The sequence below is a fragment of the Elgaria multicarinata genome, chromosome 5 (genome assembly GCF_023053635.1).
Source record: "Elgaria multicarinata webbii isolate HBS135686 ecotype San Diego chromosome 5, rElgMul1.1.pri, whole genome shotgun sequence".
NCBI classification, from domain to species: domain Eukaryota; kingdom Metazoa; phylum Chordata; class Lepidosauria; order Squamata; family Anguidae; genus Elgaria; species Elgaria multicarinata.
Genome location: NC_086175.1, coordinates 75,291,308 through 75,315,829, shown reverse-complemented (window position 1 = coordinate 75,315,829; position 24,522 = coordinate 75,291,308). Strand labels below are relative to the sequence as shown.

The window sequence follows — 24,522 nt, the reverse complement described above, 5'->3', positions numbered from 1 at the left end:
GTGGAATGCATTGTAGATCGTGGTGTGCATTCTTCTTGCAATTAGGGCTGCTATTAGGGCTGCTGGGTCTTCACCTAAAAGTGATGCCTGTCCCTTTAAGAGTTCCAAGGCAGCCACTGTATTTCCCATCTATCTAATTTCCTGGCCTGAAGTTCAGGAGGCACACCAACACACAGTTCCCCAAACAGAAGTTAACCAAAGTGGCAGCTGAATCTTACTTCAGCGTTTGCATCAGCTCAGCAACTTCTGCCTTATCTGGGAGCAGCCAGCAGGCTAGTTTAGAAGTGCAAGCCAGGCCACGTGACACACACAGCTCTATTCTCCAACACCTTGGCGCTGCTTGCTCACTGCTCTGCCTGGCTGCCCCAACCCCCCACTTCAAGAATCTACCGCCTGACTCTACCTCATGGTAGGGCCAGCTCAGCAGATACCAGCTCCAGGTGAAGACCTAGTAACCATAGTGATTAACCACCCACAGCTCCTGCCATGGGAATGCAAACAGCATTACAGCATAAGGTTCTGGTTTTGAGCTTCGGACTCTGCATATCTGCAATGGTCTTTCTGCATTATTCATTCACTTTGTACAATAAATGCACACTTGTTTCTCATTTGTTACACACAGTCAACATGTCCAAGCTCAAGGTTCATCTTCGGCTATGAAGACAGATATCACACCATCCTAGCAATCAACATGCAGTAGGCTGTATACCAAGCATACAGAACCTCTGGCCCTCCTGGGGTCCTAATTTGGACCTCCAGGGATTCCCAAATGGCCCCGTCCCCTTTTTCCTGAGTACCAAATTATTTGGTGGTTCCCACATTCTAAAAGGTTGAAAAGCCCTCTCCTAAGGCACTGCAATGAAGAGCTTGAAGCTAAAACGTGCCTGTGCTGTTGGTACTGCTCTTTCGTCTCAGCACCCCCTGCCCACCACTGCCATGTGGCCCCCAAGAGCTTCTCCGAAATGGAATTTGGCCCTTGGCAGGCTCTATACCACGTGCTTACTATCTAACTGTCCAAAACCCATCACGTTAGACAGACAAAAGATAGCAGTCTTTCATACAATTAATGTATGGACCTCATTGCCACAAGATGTGGTTACTCCCAGAAGATTAGATGGCTTTAAAGGGAAATAAGACTAAGTCATGGAGACAGGCTCTATCAACCATGATGGCTATGTGGAACATCTAGGTTCAGAGGCAGCAGAGGACTGAATACCAGGGTTTGGAACCAGATTTATATGCCTACAACTGGCTGGCAGAAGTAAAATATGTTTGGATCCCTTGCCACTAAAATATTCAACAGGCCCACATCTCAGGGCTGTTGATCCATGGGAATGTCTGTTGCACATTGGCAAGAAGGACTAGACAGCAGTGGATGGCAATCATTGCTACCATCTGCTCAGAGACTGGAAGAGTGTTGGCTCATAGAGGGTGCTTCCAGACAAGGTTTTTCTTGTGCAATGGCACTCCCACTTTCATGGAATTTTAGGGGGTGTCCAGACATTGCTATTTATTTATTTTATTTTATTTATTTATTTCATTTCTATACCGCCCAATAGCCGAAGCTCTCTGGGCGGTTCACAAAAATTAAAACCACGAAGAGCATAATAAAACAACCAACAATTTAAAAACACAAATACAATATAAAAAGCACAACCAGGATAAAACCACACAGCAAAAATTGATATAGGTTAAAATATGAAATTAAAACAGCAGAGTTTAAATTTAAGTTAAATTAAATGTTAAAATACTGAGAAAATAAAAAGGTCTTCAGCTGGCGACGAAAGGAAAACAATGTAGGCGCCAAGCGAACCTCTCTGGGGAGCTCGTTCCACAGCTGGGGTGCCACAGCAGAGAAAGCCCTCCTAGTAGCCACCTGCCTCACTTCCTTCGGCAGGGGCTCACGGAGAAGGACCCCTGTGGATGATCTTAAGGTCCAAGCAGGCACATATGGGAGGAGGCCTTCAAATAACCTGGCCTCAAGCCATTTAGGGTTTTGAATGTCAATACCAGCACTTTGAATTGGGCCAGGACCTGGACTGGCAGCAATGAAGTTGTAGAAGGACTGGTGTGATATGATCTCATCATTGCTGACTTCCATTTGTACCCTTCTCGTGTATTCCCATTGCTTCTTCCATCTTTCTTTTTACCAGAAAAAAATCTGTTAAGGAAGAAAAGACAAAACAGGTGCACAGTGTCTTTTATTTTGTTTTATTTATTTCATTTATATCCTGCCTCCAAGGAACCCAAGACAGCATACATAATAATCCTCCTCTCCATTTTATCCTCACAACAACCACCTTGTGAGGTAACCCGGATCACTCGACTTCCAGTCCAACCATTTAGCCACTACACCACACTGGCTTTTGGCTCTAGGAGCCGTCTGTCTGGACGCACCCAGTTTTCCCTGTGCCGCATATGGCTTTTTCTTTCATGTCCAATGTCCAATCGTGAGACAGTAACTTTGAATATACCATGCAGAAGTATGACAGGGACTATGCAATATTGTCCCATCATATAGATAAAATAATGAAATATCCTGGGGGGTGTCTTTATGATGGCACTTTGGCTGTGTGCTCCATAACACACACACACACACCAGCATCACAGCTGCATGGTGGGGACAGTGAATCTCCATGGCATCCTGGTACTTGAGCCCATCCCTTGCCTTCTGCCTGGCTTCCAGCAACCAATCAGTGGTTGCCATCCACACCAGCTTGATGCCAAAGCGAGGTCACACAGCAGAAGGGCTGTGGTGACCTCACTTCAAAGGGGAAAGTAGAGTAAGTCCCTGACTTTTTAAATGCACAGCTTTGTGGAAAGGCCGCAGTGGCTGTGAGTTGGCCGTTGCGCTGTTTAACCGATGCAGTGCCACCACATAGCCACCACAGGGCAAATAAGACATTTGGACAGCTTTCTGTTAAGCTGTAAGAAGACCACCGCTATAAACAGCAGGAAAATAATAACTTTCCACCAAGCTATTCTTCCCCTCCACCAGCCGAATTTTGAGACAAAAGCTTTGAAATGAACCTAAAAATAAACGGTCATCCTGAACTACCGAGACAGAATAATGCTTTGCAAATGTTTATTTTTGGCCCGACGTACTTGTTTGTAAAATTTCAGTCAGATGAGATTTGAAGCAGCTGGAAGATCCAAGCCTGTGGTGGGACTGGCCCTTCTCAAATCAAAGCTTTCAGCACCTCTGAACCCCCCTCAGGCCCGCAGAACGACTTGCTGCTAGATCAAAGGGAGAGAGAAGCCTTTAGCTATTGCCGGAGAGCACCATACCCCTGCAAACTTGGCATCAGTTCACTTGTGAGTGTGGGTGACCTGAACCTTCTTTTCCTCTAGCACTGCCTGACACTTTTCCCCCACATGCAAAGCAAGATGGTGTAACAGCAGCAATTTCAGCCATCCCTTTTGTCACAAGAGTGACAGGAAATCAGGGACTTCCCTTATTCAACTCTTACACCAGTCTTCCTCTCCAGATGTGTTGGACAACAACTCCCTGGCAGAGTCCAACACATATGGAGGGCAACAGGTTGGGGAAGGGTGAGGTACATGCTAGAAGTCCTCTGAGTTTTTAGAAAAACAAAACCTTCATACTTGATGATTCTGTGACTGTTTACGAGGCAGGAGAAAGACACGTTTTTCTTGGCCACAGTTAATAACAGACTATGTGTTCTGCTTTCAATTTCAATTTCTTCGCCCTGTGAGTCTGGAGCATGGAAGATTTGTCCCAGTCAAAGAATCTGGAACAATATCTTATAGACCAATTGTATGCAGACTATCTGTCTACTTGCCACTTGGAAAGAATTTAAGACCATAATGAAGAACACATTTGTGTTCTTGGGACAGCTTGGCACATCTTGGGTGGCCTCTTTGAGGGGTTGGATATCTCTCTCTACCCATCATCCACAGCTCATCAGACTTACCAGCACAAGCTGATCCTATCTGTCTTCACTGCTCACTCCTCAAAGTACTGTCATGATTATTAAAGCTGGGACATAATCTTTTATTAGGCTGATGGCTTGCTAATATGATGATCAGCTGATGTTTCATCAATGGGAATTCACAACAGGAGAGGTTCTCCTGAATGCTAGGAATCTCTCTACAGCTTTTAGAATGTCATCTATGCTTGCTCCACTGATCCACATTTGATCTACTACTGCAATGTGTTGTTCATGGGGCTGCTTCTTGAAGACTGTGGATACAAAACAGAGCAGCCAGACTACTGATATATCTCATCAATCATAAAACTCCTGGGATGAATCCATACATGGGGAAAGCCCCACAGTCACTGTGGATCTGTGCCACGTCGGTTAGATGATGTGAGCACAGCTTGACAGTCACCCCGGGGCGTTCCCATGATGCTGCAATATGAAAAAGTCAGGGATTTACATTGATTTTTCAAAGGGAGCAGCGTCAACACAACGCTTCCACCTTGTAACGTCACTCCATGGCCAATCCTGGATCAACCAGGGGGTGGAGCCTGATGGAAGGTGAAAAGCGATTAGTTGCCTTCCATCAGGAAGAGGGCAGGGGTGACTCCAGGACCCAGATGGCCACCCAGAAACCCCACGCTCCCTCCTTGGTGTCAGGATTACCCAATGATGCCCCGGAAGAGGGCAAGGGCGGGGTTGAACAGGGAGACTGCCCCCTGAACTATTTTTCAGCACAATTCTAAATACAAGCATTAACCTTTAAAGCCCCAAATACCTTAGTGTCTACTATGAGCTTCGACTACATTACAAGTGCTGTTTTTATACTGTTTTCATGTCTCTGATGGTTTTTAAATTTTGTATATTTTTAATGTTTACTGTTTTTAGCTTTTGTGAACCACCCAGAGAGCGTCGGCTGTGGGGGCGGTATATAAATGCAAATAAATAAATAAATAAATAAATAAATAAATGAGATTTGCTGTATTTCTGTTTTAAATATAGTAATTATTTCTAAATTTGCATAAATTGGCAGTTGCAACTTAATGCCAATTTGCATCCGCTTTTTGGTGATGCATTTCCTCTTTGTCGACATTTCACAGGTGGTCCCCCTACGCTTAAGGCTGCAGAAATGGAGAGTTGTCAAGCCCTGTCCGGCCATAATTCATAGCTGGTCAATGGTGGGACACAAGTCATGCGAGCCTCTATTGGTCCATGAATACAGTCTGTGTTGCTATTTTAAGCATCCCAACTCCCCTAAGAAGTACACAGCCAGACCAAGCACAGCTCCTTGGGACTCCTCTGCCTATAGAGTTGTAATGAGCGTCTTTCTTTCTCTGTCAAGGCAACTCCCGCCTTGAGATGGGGAGACCACAGAGCAAACACATGACATCATACACGTATTTTCCATTTCCTCTCGCAATGTAAGCTAGCATTTTTCTCACTCTCATTCAAAGGCTGATCCAAGGATGTCATTTACCAAACAGACTCTCTCTTTGCTTAGCTGGCAGTTAGCCAATGTGGATTTCATATTAAGATTTCATCGCGACGGTTGGGTAAAGCCTGCCACAGCTAGGAAATGAAGCCTTTTGATGTCACATGTAAATCCATGTGAAGGATTTGACACTGCTGCAGCTCTGTAAAGGAAATTTCCATCAAGGCACCATCGATAAAAAAAACAAAAAAACATTCAGGGTGGGGAAGGGGGGAATGACAACCAATGTTGCTTCATAAAATCTTTGTAAGTTAACACAGAACTGACATAAAAGCTTACTGGAATCTGCATCATGCTCTAAAATCGAATGTGTGAAAAGAATATTCTTACACCGGCAAAAATCTGTTGAGTAAAAATCGCTCTACCTGATTACACCTACAGCTGGCTCTATAACAGCAGTGGGAGAGTACGTGCCATCCCTAAATAGCTATTGTCCCCTTTGGTCTCCTGCCCAGGAAGGGAGCCATTGGGAGCACTGTCTGGCAGCCATTGGCTGGGACCTCAGTTGCTAAGTGTGCAAAATATAAGTGAGAAGTAAGAGACTTCAGCTCTTAGGGTTGCTGTCACAACCTCTTAGGCTCTACTGGTTAGCCCCCCCAAAGTCAACTATGTAATGTACAGTGGGTTTTCTATATAGAAAGATGAGTACTCACGCTGCTAAGTCGTTTATGGTCGATTGGATCCAGGACTGCCTTTCACAGATAGAAGGGATCTGCTCTGGATGGTGCCTCCATAGAATCTTAGATCATCACCAGAGGTCCTACTGTGGGTGACGTTACAGTGGTGACTAGATACAAGAGCTTTTCTACAGTGCTGGCTGCCACATCTTTAGAACACCTTCCCCAGTAATGTTCGCTTGATGCTTACATTTCCAATAAACAGCAGCAGCAGCAGCAGCAGCAGCAGCAGCATTGTTTGTAATAAAATGGCATTCTTTTTCGTGCAAATAGTGGAACATAATAGCAGTACAAACCATGATCTGCTAAATTGGATTATTATTTATTTTCTTTGCCATCCTTTTTCCAAACCAGCAGTCTTCATCCTTAACTCAAACCAGGAAGATGGCATCTACATTTTAAAAATTATTTTCATCAATTCTTTTTCTGAAATTCTTTTTTCCATCTCTCTTTTTCCTCTGCCTCACCCCACTTTCCCCCCTTTTCTTAAAAAGAAAAAAAGAGAAGATCCCCACCCAAACCAAAAGAAATCTTGACCATAGTAAGCTGCCTTATATATGTCCATCGAGACCAATACTGTCAACACTGACTAACAGCAGCTCTCCAGGGGTTTGTCTACACGAAGGGTTTGCCCCGGGGTGGCTTCGCAGTAGCGGCACGTCACCTGCAGTATATGACGCAGCCACTATTGCAAAGGCAACCAGGGGCAAACCCTGGAAACTCCGCTCCCAAAAAGTTAGGCTGATATTTTTGGCAGCAGAGCCCATGGCGCCCCCTGATTGATGCCTGTAATAGTTTTTTTTAAAAAATGGGGGGGGGGAGTAGAGGAACGGGACCATTCCTCCCCCCCTTTTTAAATGTAATTATCTGTATTTCTGCAGCTGTAGAGATACAGATAATAAAAATAAAATAAAAGAAGGGAGAGGAATGGCCCCATTCCTCTCCTTCCCCCCCCCATTTTTAAAAAACTTTTAAAGAGCAGGAAAGTTCGCACTTGCATTCCTTCCCGTGTAGATGCCGGGAAGGAACACAAGTGCGGGAGCAAGGCGCCTCGCAGCACCAAAGCACTGCCGTAAAGACAGGGGCCAGGTTTCAGGCAGGAGTTATTCCAGCCCTCTATGGAGATGCTGGGATTGAACCACCACTGAGGGATTGCTCCACCACTGAGCTATGGCCCTTCCCTAGCATATCTAAGTTGTGCATTACGATCTACCAATTGAAGATCTATTCCCCAAACTGTGTTCAAAAACTACTGAATTTTGCGAAACAGGACATAACAATGTACCTCTTCACTGAGCCTACTCTTATTGCAATCATTGTGGGTGCACGCAAGTCCCTAGATTGAGGTATTCTCCACACAGCTGCAGAATACAATTTTCCTCAATATAAAATAATTTTAACTTGCCACTCAAAGGCTATCAGCAAAGGAAGAACATGAACTTCCCCTGGGAGAGAGTTCCAGAGATCTGTCTGGCCAGTTTCAGAAGACAGCATGTTGAGTTAGCTCCTGCAGGACCGATTAGTCTTTTCTTACATTCTTATTTACCACCACCCTAATTTATTTAGACAAGGGCAGAGGCTTTATGGTTCCAAGGAAAGAAATGCCTTCAATGCCAATTGATCCTCCAAGGGGATCTGGAACAGGACTGTGGACAGAGGTTTAAGAGTGTGAAGTTTCCTCTGTTCTCTGAAAACGTCTTTAAAAAGAAAAAAAAAAGACTTGTGGCAAACTTCACGTTCACATAAATTGTAATGTGTATATGCAGTCTTTGGGCTTTCAGCTCTGGTGCGATACAAGATGGATGCAGTTGTTTTAATGTACCCTGAGAGATTTTCTGTGTGTATAAATCAAATGGGTTTTATGTATTTATGGCTGAGGAAATGAAAATAGGCAAGCTTAAAAAAAAATAGATACAAATTTAATCAAGCCAAGGACAAACTAACCTTTTCATTTCCAGCTTACCCAAGGGACTGATATAATTGCCTAATTGCTATGATTGAGTCCTTGGGGACAAGATGCAGGAAGCGCTTTTGAAATCTCTGTTTGACATGCATGGTTTTAATGATCTTATAATTTCACTGCTGTTGGGGTGTTTGTTTAAAGCTCCTTGAAAGCCAGATCATGTGAAGGTATGCTGGAGATACACAAATTGGAGGTTATGACTTTTTATCACGCCTTTGTTAATTTTATTTCTTTATACCTTCCTTGCCCTCGAAAGACCCCTAACAGAATGTCCTGGCCCCCGTCTATACGACAATGGGATTGCTTCTCATTGAATATAAACCTGAATTTTCATTGATTCGAATCTATGTAAAGAGCATCACACTGCAGCAGCAATAGCGATTTATCTCCTGAATTTTTTTGTAGTGCAGTTATTAATGCGCACATGCACATACATGATGATACAATGATATGGAGGAGAGACGAGGGAAGCTATATAAATGTTATATGCGAGGCTCCACAGATTCATAGAAGAGACAAATTGGGAGGGGGGAAAGGAACGAGGCAGCAGAGGAGGATGCGAGAAGGGGACTGAACATGTCTCCTACCTCTGGCTGCCCATTCCCCCCTGTTTGTTTAATAACCTCTATATGCAGAGCTCTGCAGAATCATAGAATTCAAACTGAAAATGGTGTGAAGGAACAAGGCCGCCGATAGGTGGGAAGGCGGGAAATCGGCCAATCACTTTGTCCTACCCTCAAAGTTATGCCCACATGTCAAAATGCGATTTAACTCCCCCAACGACACATAACCATAACGTGGTGCAAACTTGGATGTGATCCAAAAGTCGCAGTAAATTGCAACTATGAATATGCACATTATTGCATTAAAAACTGGCGCTGTGGCAAATGGATGGCAGCATCATGTGTCCTGAAACACAAATATGCGCATTTAGGTCCGGATAAACAAGCCATATAGACAAGCCCCTGTATGCCCCAGGGAGTCTTTATGAGGAAATGGATAATAATCTTCTCTGTATAAAAACACGAACAATGCAATCCTATATATGTCTACTCAGATTTAGGTTCCATTATATGCATTTACCTGGGCTTACTTGCTCCCAGGTAAGTGCATATAAGCTTGCAGCCTTACAGCAGGAGTGGCAACTTTACAAGTTCTAGGGGGCCACCACCCTGCCGCCACCACCAAATTTGCTGTGGCAGCAGGCAAAATCGTGGTGATTTTCCATTGAAACAAAGCATGCAGGGTGCACACACCGTTTACAAGCACAACCATGTTTTTGGGGAGGCCCTGGCAGCAGAAGCAGGGGAAGAGGTGAGGTGCAAAACTGGACAGGGAAAAGGCACATGCAGCTGATGGGCCACATGTTGCCCACCCCTGCCTTACAGCATAGTACTGTGTGTGCCTACTTACAAGGAAGGCCCATTAAGTTCAGTAGGTCTTACTCCCATGTAGGCGATAAGGGTTGCAGTCTTAGGTCTCATTAATTCACTCACTGACAGGGATATTTAAACCCACACAACATATAGAAAGCCTGAAAATTGGCCATTTATGTCTCTTTCTCTTGAAACTTGAGATATGAATTCTGATTGTATACCAGCAGCTAGCATCCCAGGACAGACTCAACAGAGCAAGCCGAAGCCCAGATGGGGTAGCGTGTTGGGCTGTGTGGGTGTCGCCTTCTCTTCACATACTTGAAGCAGCCTAGGACTGGGAAAAGCTAGATTTGTGATGAGCCATAGATCTGAAAATGAGGCAAAGCCATTTTCCTGTGCACACTTGAACAATCCTCCAGTTGGGGGAAAGAGGATTCCTAGTGGCCATCAGGAATGTACCTATGGTTGTAGAATGTCTGCTATATTTACTTGTATATAATTAATCATACTGGAAAATTCAGCTGCCCTTGAAACAGTGGAATGGATCAGCAGTAAAAATGCAGACACTCCCAGATCATCCTCTACATCATTGTGTCTATACTCTGCAATACTAAACTCATGTACTTGGGAGTTAAATCTGTTCATTCCCCAAAAAAGGATTCACACAGAATAGCATCACCACATGATAGGAATCCTTCTTCTGAATGCAGCTGTTGAGTAAGTCATAAATAGTGTTGTTCCTCTGGATGTTACATTTCTTAATTCATATGGACTTCTACAATATACAAGCCTGGGTTTCGGTATATAGAGCAAGATGCTTCCATTTATATTTTGTAAAGTGTAAGTGAGAAAATAGCAGAATGTGTGTGTCACAAACAGAGCGGCCATTAGCCATACCACCACATACAGCGTTGAACGTAGTCCCCAGGGAATAAATGCTAGCCTAAAAGAGGGTTATCCCTTTCCTAGTTTGAAATATTGCCATGAGTACTATAAACATTATTTGGACACCTACCAGGATCACACTAAAGACACTTGAGTTTAATGTCTTATGCAAGATTAACAGTTCTTGGGTACAAAAGTGCTTTTTAAACAAAGGTGCTTTTTAAACAATTCAGTCTTTAATGTCTTAATCTTAGGCACCATTAATTAATTCACTTAAATGCCTGTAAATTGCCAGACTGTAAAAACAAAATGTTGTATTTAATGCCAGAATAGCCTTGCGTAAAGGTAACCCGTCAATCTTGGTGAAAGGAAAACATAATGGAAATGAAATGTTACTGGAGACCTTAAGGGAGGAGAAAAAAGTTAGAACACAACAGCTTCCAACTCCTGCTTTTCAACACATGTCATTCTTTGGGCTGCAATTAAACTTTTCAACTTTGAAAACAAACATTTAAAATATTCCTTAGGCGTACTGTGACACATGTGAAAATATTCCATTGGCATGAATATGTCAGCTTAGGGAAGTGTTTTGGTTCAAGGGATTTTTATTTTAAAAAAATTCTCCTCCATTTCTATAATCATCTGGGCTATATTTCATACGAAAGGGCAGAATTAACCATACTGGGACTGAATCCACATGTTGCTTCTGGGCAGTCGAGATGTGCTTCTCAGGAGGTTCCAGAGAGTAAATAGAAAGAAGCCTGGACAATACAAAGCCGCCCTCAACAGCTCCCATATCCTCTTTCAGTCAGTCTTCTTGGTGGCAATTCGCAGGAGTACGGTAGCGCACTTTTCATAGCACCTGTCAATGTGATCACACCTGCTCAAAAGTTACTTTATCTATATGGCTGCACCTATCAGATCACTGCACATAAAGGCTTTTAGATTATATTTATTTAGAAGATTTATATCCTGCTATTTGGCCACAAGGGCCCCCAAAGCATCTTACAAATTAAAAACATATGCAAGAAAATTATCGATTTATGTATTTATTTAAGATATCTACATATTGCCCTTCATTATCAAATCACAGGGCAGTGCACAAGATGCATTAAAATAATTAAAATAAAATACAAAGAGAAAAACAAAGAAAATCTGTTAGACTTCATATTAAATTCAACAAATGCCTGTTTGAATTTAATAGGTTTACATAAAAAGCATTCAGGATGGCCTCTGGTGGACAAAATTCCAAGATATCAGAACAGAAAAGGCCCTCCCCTTGGGTTGCTCTCAGATATAGCTGTGCAGCCAACAGAATAACCAAGAGGCCCTGATCTGTAGATATCCGTGAATAGGCAGGCTTATATGGAAGAAGGTGTTCCCTCGGGAGACAATAATATCATAATAAAATACAAAGAATCTGAGAATGAAACAACAAAGCAATACTAAAGCATTTGTAGCATCACAGGGCAAAGGTAAAACAATACAAATCCTTGGCGAAATAGGAATACCTTGATTGTTTGCCTAAAGCTGAAGTCTCCAGTGTGTCTATGGATACCTCTTGGTGCCACCCTCCCACCTCCTGCCTCTTCCTGGTTTTTATTTAAGTTTTTTTTAAAAGAAAATGTTACATCTTTTTTTAAAAAAAAAGGGAGCTTGCCTTGCTGCAAAGTGAAGTGTTGCCCTCCAGTGTCATCTTTATTTGGGTTCATATGATTGGTTTTGTTTTGGAGCTCAGCCGGCACCTCTGCCCTGGACTTAGGCTCTTGGGCAAATTACTTTTGTTTTTGTTTCATCAGTTTGCTTTTTGAGAAATGTGTGTTCCGTGACCAGTTTGCTTTCTGGGAAATGCATGTTTTGTGACCAGCCATGCCCACCTTGGCAGCCATTTTATGAATGGGCAAGGTGTCCCCCATGGCAACCATTTTGCAAGAGCACCCATATCACTTTCTCAAAATTCAAAATGTTCCCAGCAACCCAAAAAGTTTCCAGACCCCTGGTCTAAAGGCTAATGAGTGGAAGCCAACCAATTTTTCCAAGGAAGAGTATTCCACAGCCTTGGTGCCAGGATTGAAAAAAACCCTCTCTTTATGTACCAATTGAATTAACCATACCTCTGAAGGCAAAGAAACATGGAGGAAAGCTTGCATTTATTTATTTATTTATTTATTAAAATATTCATAAATCACTTTTCTGTCCTAACTTGGCCATCAAGGCAATGTAAAAAGCAAAACATTAATTAAAAGAATCCCACAACAACAAACCAGATTAAAGACACAGCTGATCATAAGTTTCAGGTAAACTCATGAGGGAGAAGACAGTCCTTCAAATAACCTGTACGCCGCCCTGAGATCTTATTGATATAGGGTAGGGTGACCATATTTGGGAAACCAAAAAAGAGGACACCTAGTGTGTGTGTGGGGAAGCAGCTTTCTGAATCCTGCAAAAAGTACGTCATTCCCCCGCCACCTTAAAGAACCCGATTGGAGTGGAGGAGGGGAAAGGATTTAATTCTGCACCACCACCATCCACTCCAATTGGGGCCTTTTCTATAATGCCCACGAATGACCCACTTTCCCCTTTAAGACCTCACTTGGAGCTCGGGGTGGGGGAATGATGTGCCTCAAGAAAGCATGTCATTCACTCCTGCCATGCTAATGGCAGCCTTAAAGGGGAAGGTGTGTCATTCCAGGACATTATTGAAAATTATAGAAAATCCCCCCTGACACTATGGAAAGAACAAAAACCAGGACAAATCCGGGGAAATCCTGACAGTTGGTCACCCTAACATAGGGTGGGATATAATGTTTTAAATAAATAAATAAATAACCTGTCCCCAAATCAAGCAGGGCTTTATAAGTAATCACCAGGATCTTATTTTGTGTCCAGAAACAAATTGGAAGGCAATGTAGATCAGAATAATGTGCACCATGAAACAAATCCCAGCCAATACCGTGGCTGCTGCTAGCATAGTAGAAAATTGCCAAAGTTTCTGAACACTTTTTAAGGGCAGCCCCATGTAGAATGCATTGCAGTAATCCAACTTGAAGATGACTAAAGGCCTTTTGCAGGCATTCAAAAATGTGAGACCTTAACACACAAGCAGGGAGAAGGGGCACAGCATGTAGCCCCACCCCTCAATGTCACACGTGTTACAAACCCCTCCCACAAAATGTCCATACCTACAGTACAAACATCTGCATGGAGGGGGCAACTATCCTGCTAGTTTTGGCTCTTTGCTAAGCCAGTAGAGGGATGAATACAATACAGTACCCAATTAACCAAGAAAATGGTCAACCAGAGTTTTAACAAACACAGAGGGATTTTTGCAGAGCAAACACAACCGAGGTTAAAATCCAGGAGATCAACCAAGTCAAAACACAGTCCAAAAGCAGAGTCAGATAGAAGTTTAGAGGACAGTAGCAGGGAGGCTCAAAAACACAGAAAGTTCAAGGAGAAAACAAGATACAGAAGGTAAAACTGAAGTGCAGATGTTGTTTCCAGCAGCTGTACAGATACAAGCGAGCGCTGATATAGCTAGAGCTACTACAGCCCCACCCAGTTCTCAGCTGCTCCACACCTTGGATAGCTCCTTTACAGTTCCAAATGGTTCTGTCTAAAATCTGGAGCGAATTCATCACCCCACTGACATGGCACATTCTGCCATGCCCGGCCAAGCCTGGGCATGGGGAGGGTTTTGTGGGCGGGGCAAGACTGAGACGTGGCCACCCTGCATTGGCAGGGCCTCTGGGGACTGGGAGGGGTTGGGCACCTTTATCAAGGGACGCTTGACCCCTCCAAGCCCTCTTGCCCTCGTGCTCCGCGGCTGCTAAGACCTGTACCTGCATCCCTTCCGTGGACCTTAACAGCTTCTTCGGCCTCTACTTTCATCGGGCTTAGGCCCTCAGGTTTGGAGGCAGTGTGGGGAGGGAAATACTCCGCAAGCTCCAGCATCCCTTAACGGGCTGTAGCTCACGGGCAGACATAGCGGAGCGGAAAGCATCGGGTGGGTAGCAACCCCAAAGCATTCAGCGCCGCTTCCCATCCCCACGTGGGCCCTTGACCTCGGCTGCGGCCGGGCCGTCTTACCCCCAAGCGCCTTCGCCCGCTCCCCTCGCCGTCACCCGCTCTCCTCGCCGTCGCTCGCTCCCGCGCCTGGCCGCTTCCGCTACACGCGCTGAAGCCGCCCCAAGCCCCGGCGCCTCTCATCGCTCTCTTTCTCTTCCCACTACCGCCTTAGCCTCCCGGAAGACTCGGCGCTGCTTCTCGGGAGCCGGCGCGGCCTGGGCTCGCTGTCCCGGCCTCTTTGTTTTGCCGCGCCGCCCTCCTTCACCTTAGCTCACCCCCACCTTAGCCAACTCGGAAGCCCCGCGCCGCTTCTGATGAGCCGGCGCGACCTGGGCTCTCTGTCCCTGGCCTTTTAGTTTTACTCCGCCGCCCTCTATCACCTCATTTAACCCGGAAGCCCCGACCTTCCGTATACGGTGGCGCTTCCCTCGCGGCGGATCCCTCTCTCTCCGGCATCGGGGCCAGTTCGCTCTTCAGCCTGCCTGCACTGGCCGCGTGGCCTACTCGCGTTCCTCATTCAGAAACAGGAGCGGCCACGTGCACTGCCGCATCCACTTCCCTTATTCTGCGGACGTTGCCCTACACAAGCACAATCATTATCATTATTCATTATTATCATTAAAGTACTGAGTGAATAGTAAATAGCAAGACCTGCTTAGGCTTATAATAATTATCACTAATCATTATTATCATTAAAGTGCAGAGTGAACAGTAAATAGCAAGACCTGCATAGGCTTATAATAATTATCATTAATCATTATTATCATTAAAGGGCAGAGTGAACAGTAAATAGCAAGACCTGCATAGGCTTTTATTAAATAAGCCCGATTGCTTGCCTGCCTTTACAAAGGCTTGGGGGCTCGAGTTGGGGGCTTGGGGGCGGACTCATTCGGCGGGACGCTGCATTCGCGCCTCGGAGGGACCCCCCCGCGATCTGGTGTAGTGGCGCCGCGGAGGCTGCGTTAGGTCCGTGTGTCCGGCGGGGCGGCTAGCAAGCTAGCCCCACGGACTACGTTAGCTTGCAGGCCACTGGCCTCGCGCCTATTCTGCCTCCTCCGCGTGGCCCGTATTGCCGCGAGGGATCACCTTGGTTGCCTCCTCGCGGTGGACGGGGCCTGCCCTCGCTAAGGTCGTGGGGGTGGGGGCGCTGGTGTAAGTGGAGGCGCACGCTGGTTACTAGCTGGCCGCGTGCTCTCCCTGCCAGGCCTACACATCCTCTCTTGGGGCTGCGGTGTGTGCGCCTCGCCGTGTGGGTCCATATCCCCCAGTGTCTGCTCAGGGGGCCCCCTGGCCCAGTATTAGGCATAGATAACTTCAGCTATTAGTGGTATAGAATTTAAACTCAACCACCGGGGGCTGAGCCCTTGCTCCAGGTAGCACTCCCCTCGCTTCCCTTTTGTGGAATCAAGTTTATACTAGCACCATGCCTCCCAAAAAAGGCTTGGGTGGAGCCAAAGGGAAGGGAAAAGCCCCCCGTACACAGGCAAAACGGGTAAGGCACCGTGATGATTCCCCTGACGAGGAGTTAGATCCTCAAGTGGCGGCCTTAATTGCAAAAGTGCAAGCCCTAGAGAGAAGCAGGGGGGTGGCGGTCTCCGCACCAGCTGTTAACCCTCAAACAACGGGGGTTAGGCAGCGTCATACTAGGCGTCAAACACAGGCTGATTTACTTCAATCACTCGCTGCTAGGATTGAAGCCATCGAGCCACAGCGGCCACAACTCACGGAGCAGTCGCCGCTCCCTGACCAGGCAGGCACATGCGGCATCAACGAGGATGTGCCTTCAGGCCCGCAAACGCAAACGGCTTCGGACGGGATACAGCCTGCAGCTCCCATCCCAACTGCGCCAAATGCAGGTATGTTACCAGGAATGCCTATGAACCCGTGGGGCTGGTTTCCTTGGTTACAGGGCATGTCATGGCCACACATTCAAATGCCACCTGTACCAACGCCTACCAGGTCACAGCCACATGCCCCAGCCGCTCATCTCCCCTCGGAATCCATGGCACCAGGGATGTGGGCCACCAGCTCCGCCGTGGCCAACAATGGGGGGGCGGGGCCCACGGCAGTACAGCCTTCATCCGTGATTATAGGGGGGGGAACCGTTCAGGCAACTAGCACCGATTCAGCGGCTACAAGCCCATCGGCTGTGGCCACCGCCTGCGCTACGGTCTGGCAGGGCCCAGCTGGCGGTGTTTCAACCATAGATAGCAATAATACATCAAATTCAGATCCATTCTCGGGGGCAGAGCACAACGTTCTTCCAAAGGGCTGTGCTTCTACCCCTTTGGGCTACCACTTACTGCCAGCAACACGTGACAAAATTTTAAGAGGCGAATACGTAGACATCTTTTCTTTGCTGTATCGAGAATTAGAGAGCTGTGAAAGGGAGAAAATGTCGGAGAAGGAACTCGAGCAACTCAGGAGGCGCAAAGCCGCTCGTACATGGGCCAATTGGCTGCCTGGCTTCCTTATTTACATGGGCGTGCTACAGCAGCGCTTTCCCACAAAAGCCTTCGTTCTGACGAAATACCTCGATATGATTTATCGATCGTATATGGAGTACGAAGGTGGCGCCTGGTTGGCTTATGATGAGGCATTTCGCAAAAAGGCAGCCTTCGATCATTCACTACACTGGGACATCAGGGATCACGATCTATGGCTGCAATTTATGACCCCAGCCAGACCGGTTTCAGGTGATAGGGCCGACAGTGGACACGTACTAGTGAAACATCAACCCACCACCACTAAAGGGAGCGCGGGGCGGGGGGTTCAATCACGCCCGCCTTGCTGGGAGTACAATTCTAAAGGAATGTGCTTTCGCTCCACATGTAAGTACAAACATGACTGTCTTGCATGTGGTGGCGCACACCCCTCATCCAATTGCCCCAAGGCAAAGTCAAACAAAAATCACTTTAAGGACGGACAGGGGGGGAAGCGGCACAGCAGTCAGCAACAGCAGCCTCCTCCTAAAGGGCCCCAGCCCAGTTAGACTGGGCCCCCTCTCATACTTACTTTCCAGCTATCCCAACAAACAGGACGCTGAACTGCTGAGATTGGGCTTCACATACGGTTTCCGCATCCCCTTTACGGGGACCCGGACCCCCTCATTTGCCAGTAATCATAATTCTGTGAACAGTATGGAAGCCCTGGTGAAAGTTAAAATACAGAAGGAATTGGCGGCTGGCAGGGTCTCGGGGCCCCACTTGGCCCCCCCGTTACCTAACTTAAGAGTGTCGCCTTTAGGAATAGTGCCTAAAAAGAACCCGGGCGACTACAGACTAATACATAACCTCTCATTTCCCAAAGGTGACTCGGTTAATGATTGTATCCCTGATCAGTTGTGTTCCGTGCGTTACGCATCATTCGACTCAGCGATCAGGATGGTGTGCACGTATGGTCTTAGAGCACTAATGGGAAAATGCGATATTAAGTCGGCCTTCCGCATCCTGCCTATTCATCCCGATGACTTTAATCTGCTAGGTTTTCATTTCCAGGGCCATTTTTAGGTAGATAAAAATCTACCAAGGGGATGCTCGGTCTCGTGCGCGCTGTTCGAGAAATTCAGCATGTTTCTCATTTGGATGATTTTTTGTTCGTCGGCCCATCCCATACGAACCTGTGTTCACATACTATGAAAGAGTTTGCTAGCCTTGCTGAATATTTGGGGGTTCCCTTAGCGCAGGAAAAAACAGAAGGGCCCACTACGGTCATAACATTCCTGGGAATCGAACTCGATTCCAACAGCCAATGTTGCAGATTGCCAGTCGACAAACTACACACCCTACGCCATTTGCTGCACCAAATTTCACAAGCAAACAAGGTTACACTAAGACAGTTGCAGGAATTGGTCGGCCACCTTAACTTCGCATGCAGAGTTGTTGCACCTGGCAGAGCGTTCACCCGCCGATTGTGCGATGCCATGATGGGCCTTAAACGCCCCTCTCACAGGGTCCGAGTGACGGACGCCATGCGCGAGGATCTGCACATGTGGCTGGCATTTTTATCCAAATTCAATGGGGTCTCCTTTTGGAGACAAGACTTGCTAATAGAAGCAGAAATGCAGATTCATTCAGACGCATCCGGCTCCTTGGGCTTCGGTGTCATTTGGGGGGACAGATGGTGTGCGGAGAAATGGCCAACTGAATGGCAGCAGGCAAACATTTCCACTGACTTGACATTTCTAGAATTTTTCCCAATCTACGTAGCAGCTCACATCTGGCAAAAGGAGTTGTCAAATTCAGTTGTCCATTTCTGGTGCGACAACCAAGCAACTGTGCATGTCATTAATACACTAACATCACGTAACCCCCGCGTCATGAACCTTGTTCGCGCTTTCACCCTCCATTGCCTGCTTCATAACATTTTATTCCGCGCACGGCACATACCCGGCTTAGATAACTCTATAGCTGACGCTTTATCGCGTCAGCAGGTTGGGTGCTTTCGAGACCTGGCACCTTGGGCGCGTCAGCAGCCGGAACCCATGACCCCATCCCTATGGGCCATTGGCAACTTGAAATTGAGCGCGCTGTATGGCAATCGATAGCACCAAGCACGAGAACATCATACCAGCGCGCAGGTAAGGAATTTCATGCTTTCAGAGCAGCTAAGCGCCTGGCTATAGTATGGCCCATTCCTGTCGATCATATCCTGCAGTTCTGTGTCTTTTCTTACGCGAAGGGCCTTTCTGCACGAACCATCGCAGGTAAGTTAGCTGCCCTGGCATTCTTGGCCAAGATGCAGGGTGTGCCTGACAGCACCAGTGACTTTCGAGTACGACAGGCATTGAAAGGGTGGTCCAAGGCCTCGCCTCAGCCGCAGGATAATCACCTTCCAATCACCCCGGACATACTAGCCAGGTTTAAAAGCCAATGGCTCTTTTTATGTCATTCGCCTTATGAGGCAGCATTATTTCACGCAGTAGCAGTAACAGCATTCTTCGGGGCCTTCCGTATATCGGAGTTACTTGCGTGTTCTAAGAATGACCGGTCATGTACAGCCTTGCAGTATCATGACCTAGCTCTATTCGACCATAGCGTCACTTTGCGGCTGAGGAGGTCTAAGACTGACCAGGAGAGAAGAGGTGCCTGTATTTCTCTTAATCGCGCTCAAATTACTGACATCTGCCCGGTAAGCGCATTGCATACTTTCGCTAACTTGCGGGGTGATCGAGAGGGCTACCTCTTCTGCCACAGTGATTCAGCACCATTAACCAAATATCAATTTTTGTCCATAACCAAGACAGCATTGCAAACGTTGGGACTACAAGCTACATCATATGGCACACACTCCTTCCGGATTGGGGCAGCATCCACGGCGGCCAGCCTACAGCTCCCCCAGCAAACCATTCAAAGCATAGGTCGATGGAAATCTGCAGCCTTCCAGTCCTATGTCATATCATTAACTGACTACCATGTCTATTTTAGATCGCAGGAGGAGGTGTGCGCCTGTGCGCATTGTCATATGCGGGCACAGCATGGTCTTTTGGGCCGGCAGAAGGGCTGCGAACTCTTCTATTGGAACCCAGCTGGGCTTCAGCCAATTGGCCAACATCCAATGGCTTGGAAGACGCGGGATGCGGTGGGAACGGCTCCTTCCCACGTTATTTCAAGCTGCGGCCTCGCCACCACAGGTCCTCATCATTCATCTTGGAGGAAACGACCTGGGGTTTCTTAAGGGCAAGGCTTTAATACTGCAAGCAATTGCCGACTTCAAAGTTATTCGGCAGCGTTGGCCTGGCATAGTAATTACCTGGTCCTGCATCCTGCCCAGGTTTGCGTGGCGATCCAGCGAGATCAAGCCACTGGAGAGGGCGCGTCGCCGTGTCAATGGCGAAATCTTCCGCGATCTGATTAAACATGGGGATGTCAGCATCAGACACCCGTTGATTACACTGGCCCGGAGGGAGCTATATCGACAGGACGGCGTACACCTGTCTGACATTGGTAACGACTTAATTTTGCATGATCTGCAAAGGGGACTTAAGGGCGTCCTAGGGCGATGGGGGGGGAGCGACTAAGCAAGTGGCTTGCCGCCCCCTGTGGCAGGTAGAGAAGGCATCCAGAGGGAATATAATGGCGAGATTCCAAGGCACTGTTTCAGTGATTGGTGACTCCCGAGGGCTCCCGGTGTTGAGCCCTGTGGCCAGGCCGGGGGATAAGGACCACCTTTGAGGCCGACCTCGCTCACCCACCTTGAGCCCGCGAGGGCAGGGGTTGGGGGTGACAAGGGAAGGTCTCCCTACCCCTGGTTGGGGATGGACAGCGGGGTGGCGAAACCGAGCGCCACCTGCTGGACCAGGAAAGCTCGCCCGTTCACTTAGGAAGGCCTGCACGCAGGCCTGGCTGGATGCCTGAGGAGAACCCCCTTTGCAGATCTTGAATAAATGTGGCCCAGTTTAACTCCATCACTTGTGTCGTCTCTTATTTCTTGCGTCCGTCCCACAAGGCACATTCTGCCATGCCCGGCCAAGCCTGGGCATGGGGAGGGTTTTGTGGGCGGGGCAAGACTGAGACGTGGCCACCCTGCATTGGCAGGGCCTCTGGGGACTGGGAGGGGTTGGGCACCTTTATCAAGGGACGCTTGACCCCTCCAAGCCCTCTTGCCCTCGTGCTCCGCGGCTCCCTCCCTCCCTCCCTGTAGACAGTGTGTTCTTTGGGTCGCCTTTATGGGGCCGAGTAGGAATTTTTTGCTCCCGCCCTGAATTGGACGTGAGTTGTTTCGCCTACTCCACACTGTAAGACATCGGGGGAGCTTAACTAGGTCAATTTGGCTGCTAGCGATTTGGTCACCTAGTTCAAGGCAGGTAGAGAAGGCATCCAGAGGGAATATAATGGCGAGATTCCAAGGCACTGTTTCAGTGATTGGTGACTCCCGAGGGCTCCCGGTGTTGAGCCCTGTGGCCAGGCCGGGGGATAAGGACCACCTTTGAGGCCGACCTCGCTCACCCACCTTGAGCCCGCGAGGGCAGGGGTTGGGGGTGACAAGGGAAGGTCTCCCTACCCCTGGTTGGGGATGGACAGCGGGGTGGCGAAACCGAGCGCCACCTGCTGGACCAGGAAAGCTCGCCCGTTCACTTAGGAAGGCCTGCACGCAGGCCTGGCTGGATGCCTGAGGAGAACCCCCTTTGCAGATCTTGAATAAATGTGGCCCAGTTTAACTCCATCACTTGTGTCGTCTCTTATTTCTTGCGTCCGTCCCACAACAGAGCCTCTACTAGTAACACCCAACTCTACATCCCTCTGGACAACCTGCCCTGGCAGTGTCATGTACATGTTATATGAACCAGCCTTGTGATTCATTGTCCTCAGGACATTCTTTTTGAACCAAAGAGTGAATGACCCTTTGGTAGATAATGTTGGGACTAAGACTGCCTGTCTGTGTTCTCTCTGCTGCTCATTCCATAATATTTGCTCAAACCAAACATTTGAAAATGATCAGATGATTGCAGAAACAGTTTAACTCTCCAGTGAACTCACTTTCACAGGAGGCTGACCTTGAAAAGACCGCCCTAAACGTCCCATTGCTTAGAAGAGAGTGGAAGTGAAAAATATTAAAGCATGGTTTTCTTTTTCTAATTCTATTGAAAACATGGACTTTAAGTCGGGGTGCGCAAATCAGCAATGCATGAGCAAGGTTCTCTGATTTCCACCCTGCAGCTTCTTCTGACTCATGTCCCCACTGAATTGCAAGCTTTACTTTTTTTCCACCTGAAAATCCATGCCTATTGTCATGTGCATTTTCTCAAATGCACTCACTGATTGTATGCATTTTTCAAGTGTACACATTTTTCCCCATTTACTAAAGTGTGTTTGTTCATATTTTTAAAAGTATGCATTTTTATGCACATTTTTCATGTATGCATTTTTTTCATGTGAGCATTTAAAAACAAAATTAGTTATTGTTGCATGAATTACATAGCAAGTTCATAGATGTGCGGACTTCACGCTGTTTTCGTATTGGTGTTTGGTTCCAGGAGGTGCAAACTGGATACATTCTGGTCAAAAAATGAACTGAAACAAATTCCTCATCCATCCTTAGTTTCAAAGCACATCTTTAGGAAAAGCAGATGATTGACTGCTTTTGTCAAAAGTAAAGTCATGCTGAGTCTACCGCAGCTATTCCCGCTATTATGTTGGTTCCACAGAAACAAGAGAGAATTCTGTTCCTTCTATGAAAGCAGAAAGTTTTCGATATGCAACAAATAAAGTAGCGGTCTGTTCATAATTTAATCAGGCTATGTGAAAGACGTAAAATCCATGTGAGCTCCCGCAACTGAAGTCAACCACAGAAAAATGACAGAGTTGCAACATAATGTAACTAAAGTCAGTTGTTGGCTAAGGAGGAGCAATACAAACATCCTAAAAATACCCTGACTTTTATTTCTGCCTCTGGTTTTAAATATGAGCTAGCTAGATGGTTATTTCTGTGTCGTTGACAAGAAATTTTTACCGTTAGAAGTTTTTCTGACAACAGCTGGGAAAGAGCAGATGTCTGTGTATAAATTAAAAGTTATCTGGTAGGCCACGCATATTTTTCAGATGAAAAAATACAGGTGCCTCCCGTCTGTAGACGAATGGAGAGCAGAACAGCTGCACCACAAGCAGTAAAACACAAACCATATCCTTTGTCTACAGCCCTTTATTACTCAAAGAACTCTTATCTTAGTTCTTAGGTCTAAATCGTGGCCTCTAATGTGAGAAGCCCTACAGACCTAAAAATGGCAAAAGCAGTCAAAGAAAGATTTATCTGGAACAGGCCAGCACTCCTGGTATATCTTTCTGCTTCAAAACAAACAAACAAAGCAGCATTTTATGGTTGGTTGCTATAGTTTCTCTCTGCTATTATTATTATTATTATTATTATTATTATTATTATTATTATTATTATTGGTAGTAGTAGTATTGCAGAGTATCAGTTTTAATCTTTCCCCCACCTAAAGCAGGAGTGCCATCTAGTGGCTGGGGAGGAGAGGGCAGTTCCCTCCTTGCGGGTCTCAGACCACATATGATGATTTCTCAGAAGCACCTATATTACTAGCCAGGTTAGTAGCTCTATATAATGAGTATGTGGGGTCTTCAAAGGAACTAATGGACCTACATACTAGATAAGCATGCCAAAAACAAATATCCCTTTTCTTCCTCAATTCCCCCTGCCTTGCATACAGAGGGTCCCAGGTTTAATCGCTGGCATCTCCAGGTATGGCTGAAAAGCCACTGCCAAGTCGGTGGGCATCTCTACATTAAGGGGGGGAAATGCACCCTTATCAGGGCTTTTTCCCCTTCGGGTCTTTCCACATTCACTATGGGCAATGCTCCAGTGGCAGAATTAATCCCATGATTATTTTAAATACTGAATTATCTCCATTTTTAAAAAAAGCGAGATTACCGGGAGGAAGTGCAAGAGATATCCTGGAAGTTGATAGCGTCATGTAAAGGACCTGCAGACATGTGTGTGTGGCCAATCATGAGCATGCAATAAATTGCTCATGTAGAGAAGCTCGGGGTAGACACTACTAAACTAGATAGACCAATAATCTGATGTGATATAAGGTAGCTTTCTATGTTCCATATATCTCTATCTCTTCTATCATCTCTATCATCTCCATCTCTCCTGCCTACTTAAAAAGAAGGGGGGGGGGGGAAATGCATTGATAACATTTTCCAAAACATTGTTTTCCCCAATTTTAGCTTGAATGCTTAAATTGGAAAGGATGGTGTTTTGGAACTTTGATAAAACTTGCCCACCATCATTGACAATGTTTTTCTTGGGGCTCCAGTGTTGAAGTAGTTTCCCCCCTCATCTTGGGAGCATGGGAAGACCACGGCTTCTCCCAACACAGCCACTGCATGTGCCCGGATCCATCCTTTTTTGCCTCTACTGATGTTGGAGCTCTGCCACCAGAGAGGTAAGGTTTACAGGGGGTTCCTCAGGGCTGGGAGCAGGGAGGTTGGAACTCCCACTCTGAGGGAAGCTCCTATGAGGAAGAGCCCTATGGCTCCTGGGCTGCTCTCCCAGGGAGAAGAAGATTACATCCTAAGAAAACATACATCAACATTTAGCACGCTTAGATCCCATCAATTTCAGTGGAAGTTAAACATGTGCTTAGCTATCACATGGA

General features: G+C 46.5%; 1 protein-coding gene across 4 annotated transcripts; it reads left to right on the top strand.

Moving 5' to 3' along the window:
- Positions 1 to 13,993: 13,993 nt before the first annotated feature.
- LOC134398982 (uncharacterized) lies at positions 13,994 to 21,566 on the top strand. 4 transcript variants are annotated; one of them, XR_010025470.1, is made up of 3 exons: positions 13,994 to 14,242; positions 16,092 to 18,981; positions 19,829 to 21,566. XR_010025470.1 is itself a non-coding variant. In XM_063126692.1 (3 exons), the coding sequence occupies exons 1-3, from the start codon at positions 15,826 to 15,828 to the stop codon at positions 20,419 to 20,421; spliced, it is 1,176 nt and encodes a 391-aa protein (XP_062982762.1). In that variant the 5' UTR covers positions 14,474 to 15,825; the 3' UTR covers positions 20,422 to 21,566. The 4 variants fall into 4 exon arrangements, 2 of the variants coding, with proteins under 2 accessions (XP_062982762.1, XP_062982763.1); XM_063126692.1 differs by lacking the exon at positions 13,994 to 14,242 and having other exon boundaries at positions 14,474 to 16,258; positions 18,832 to 18,981; XR_010025469.1 differs by lacking the exon at positions 13,994 to 14,242 and having other exon boundaries at positions 14,464 to 18,981.
- The last annotated feature ends 2,956 nt before the right edge of the window (positions 21,567 to 24,522 follow it).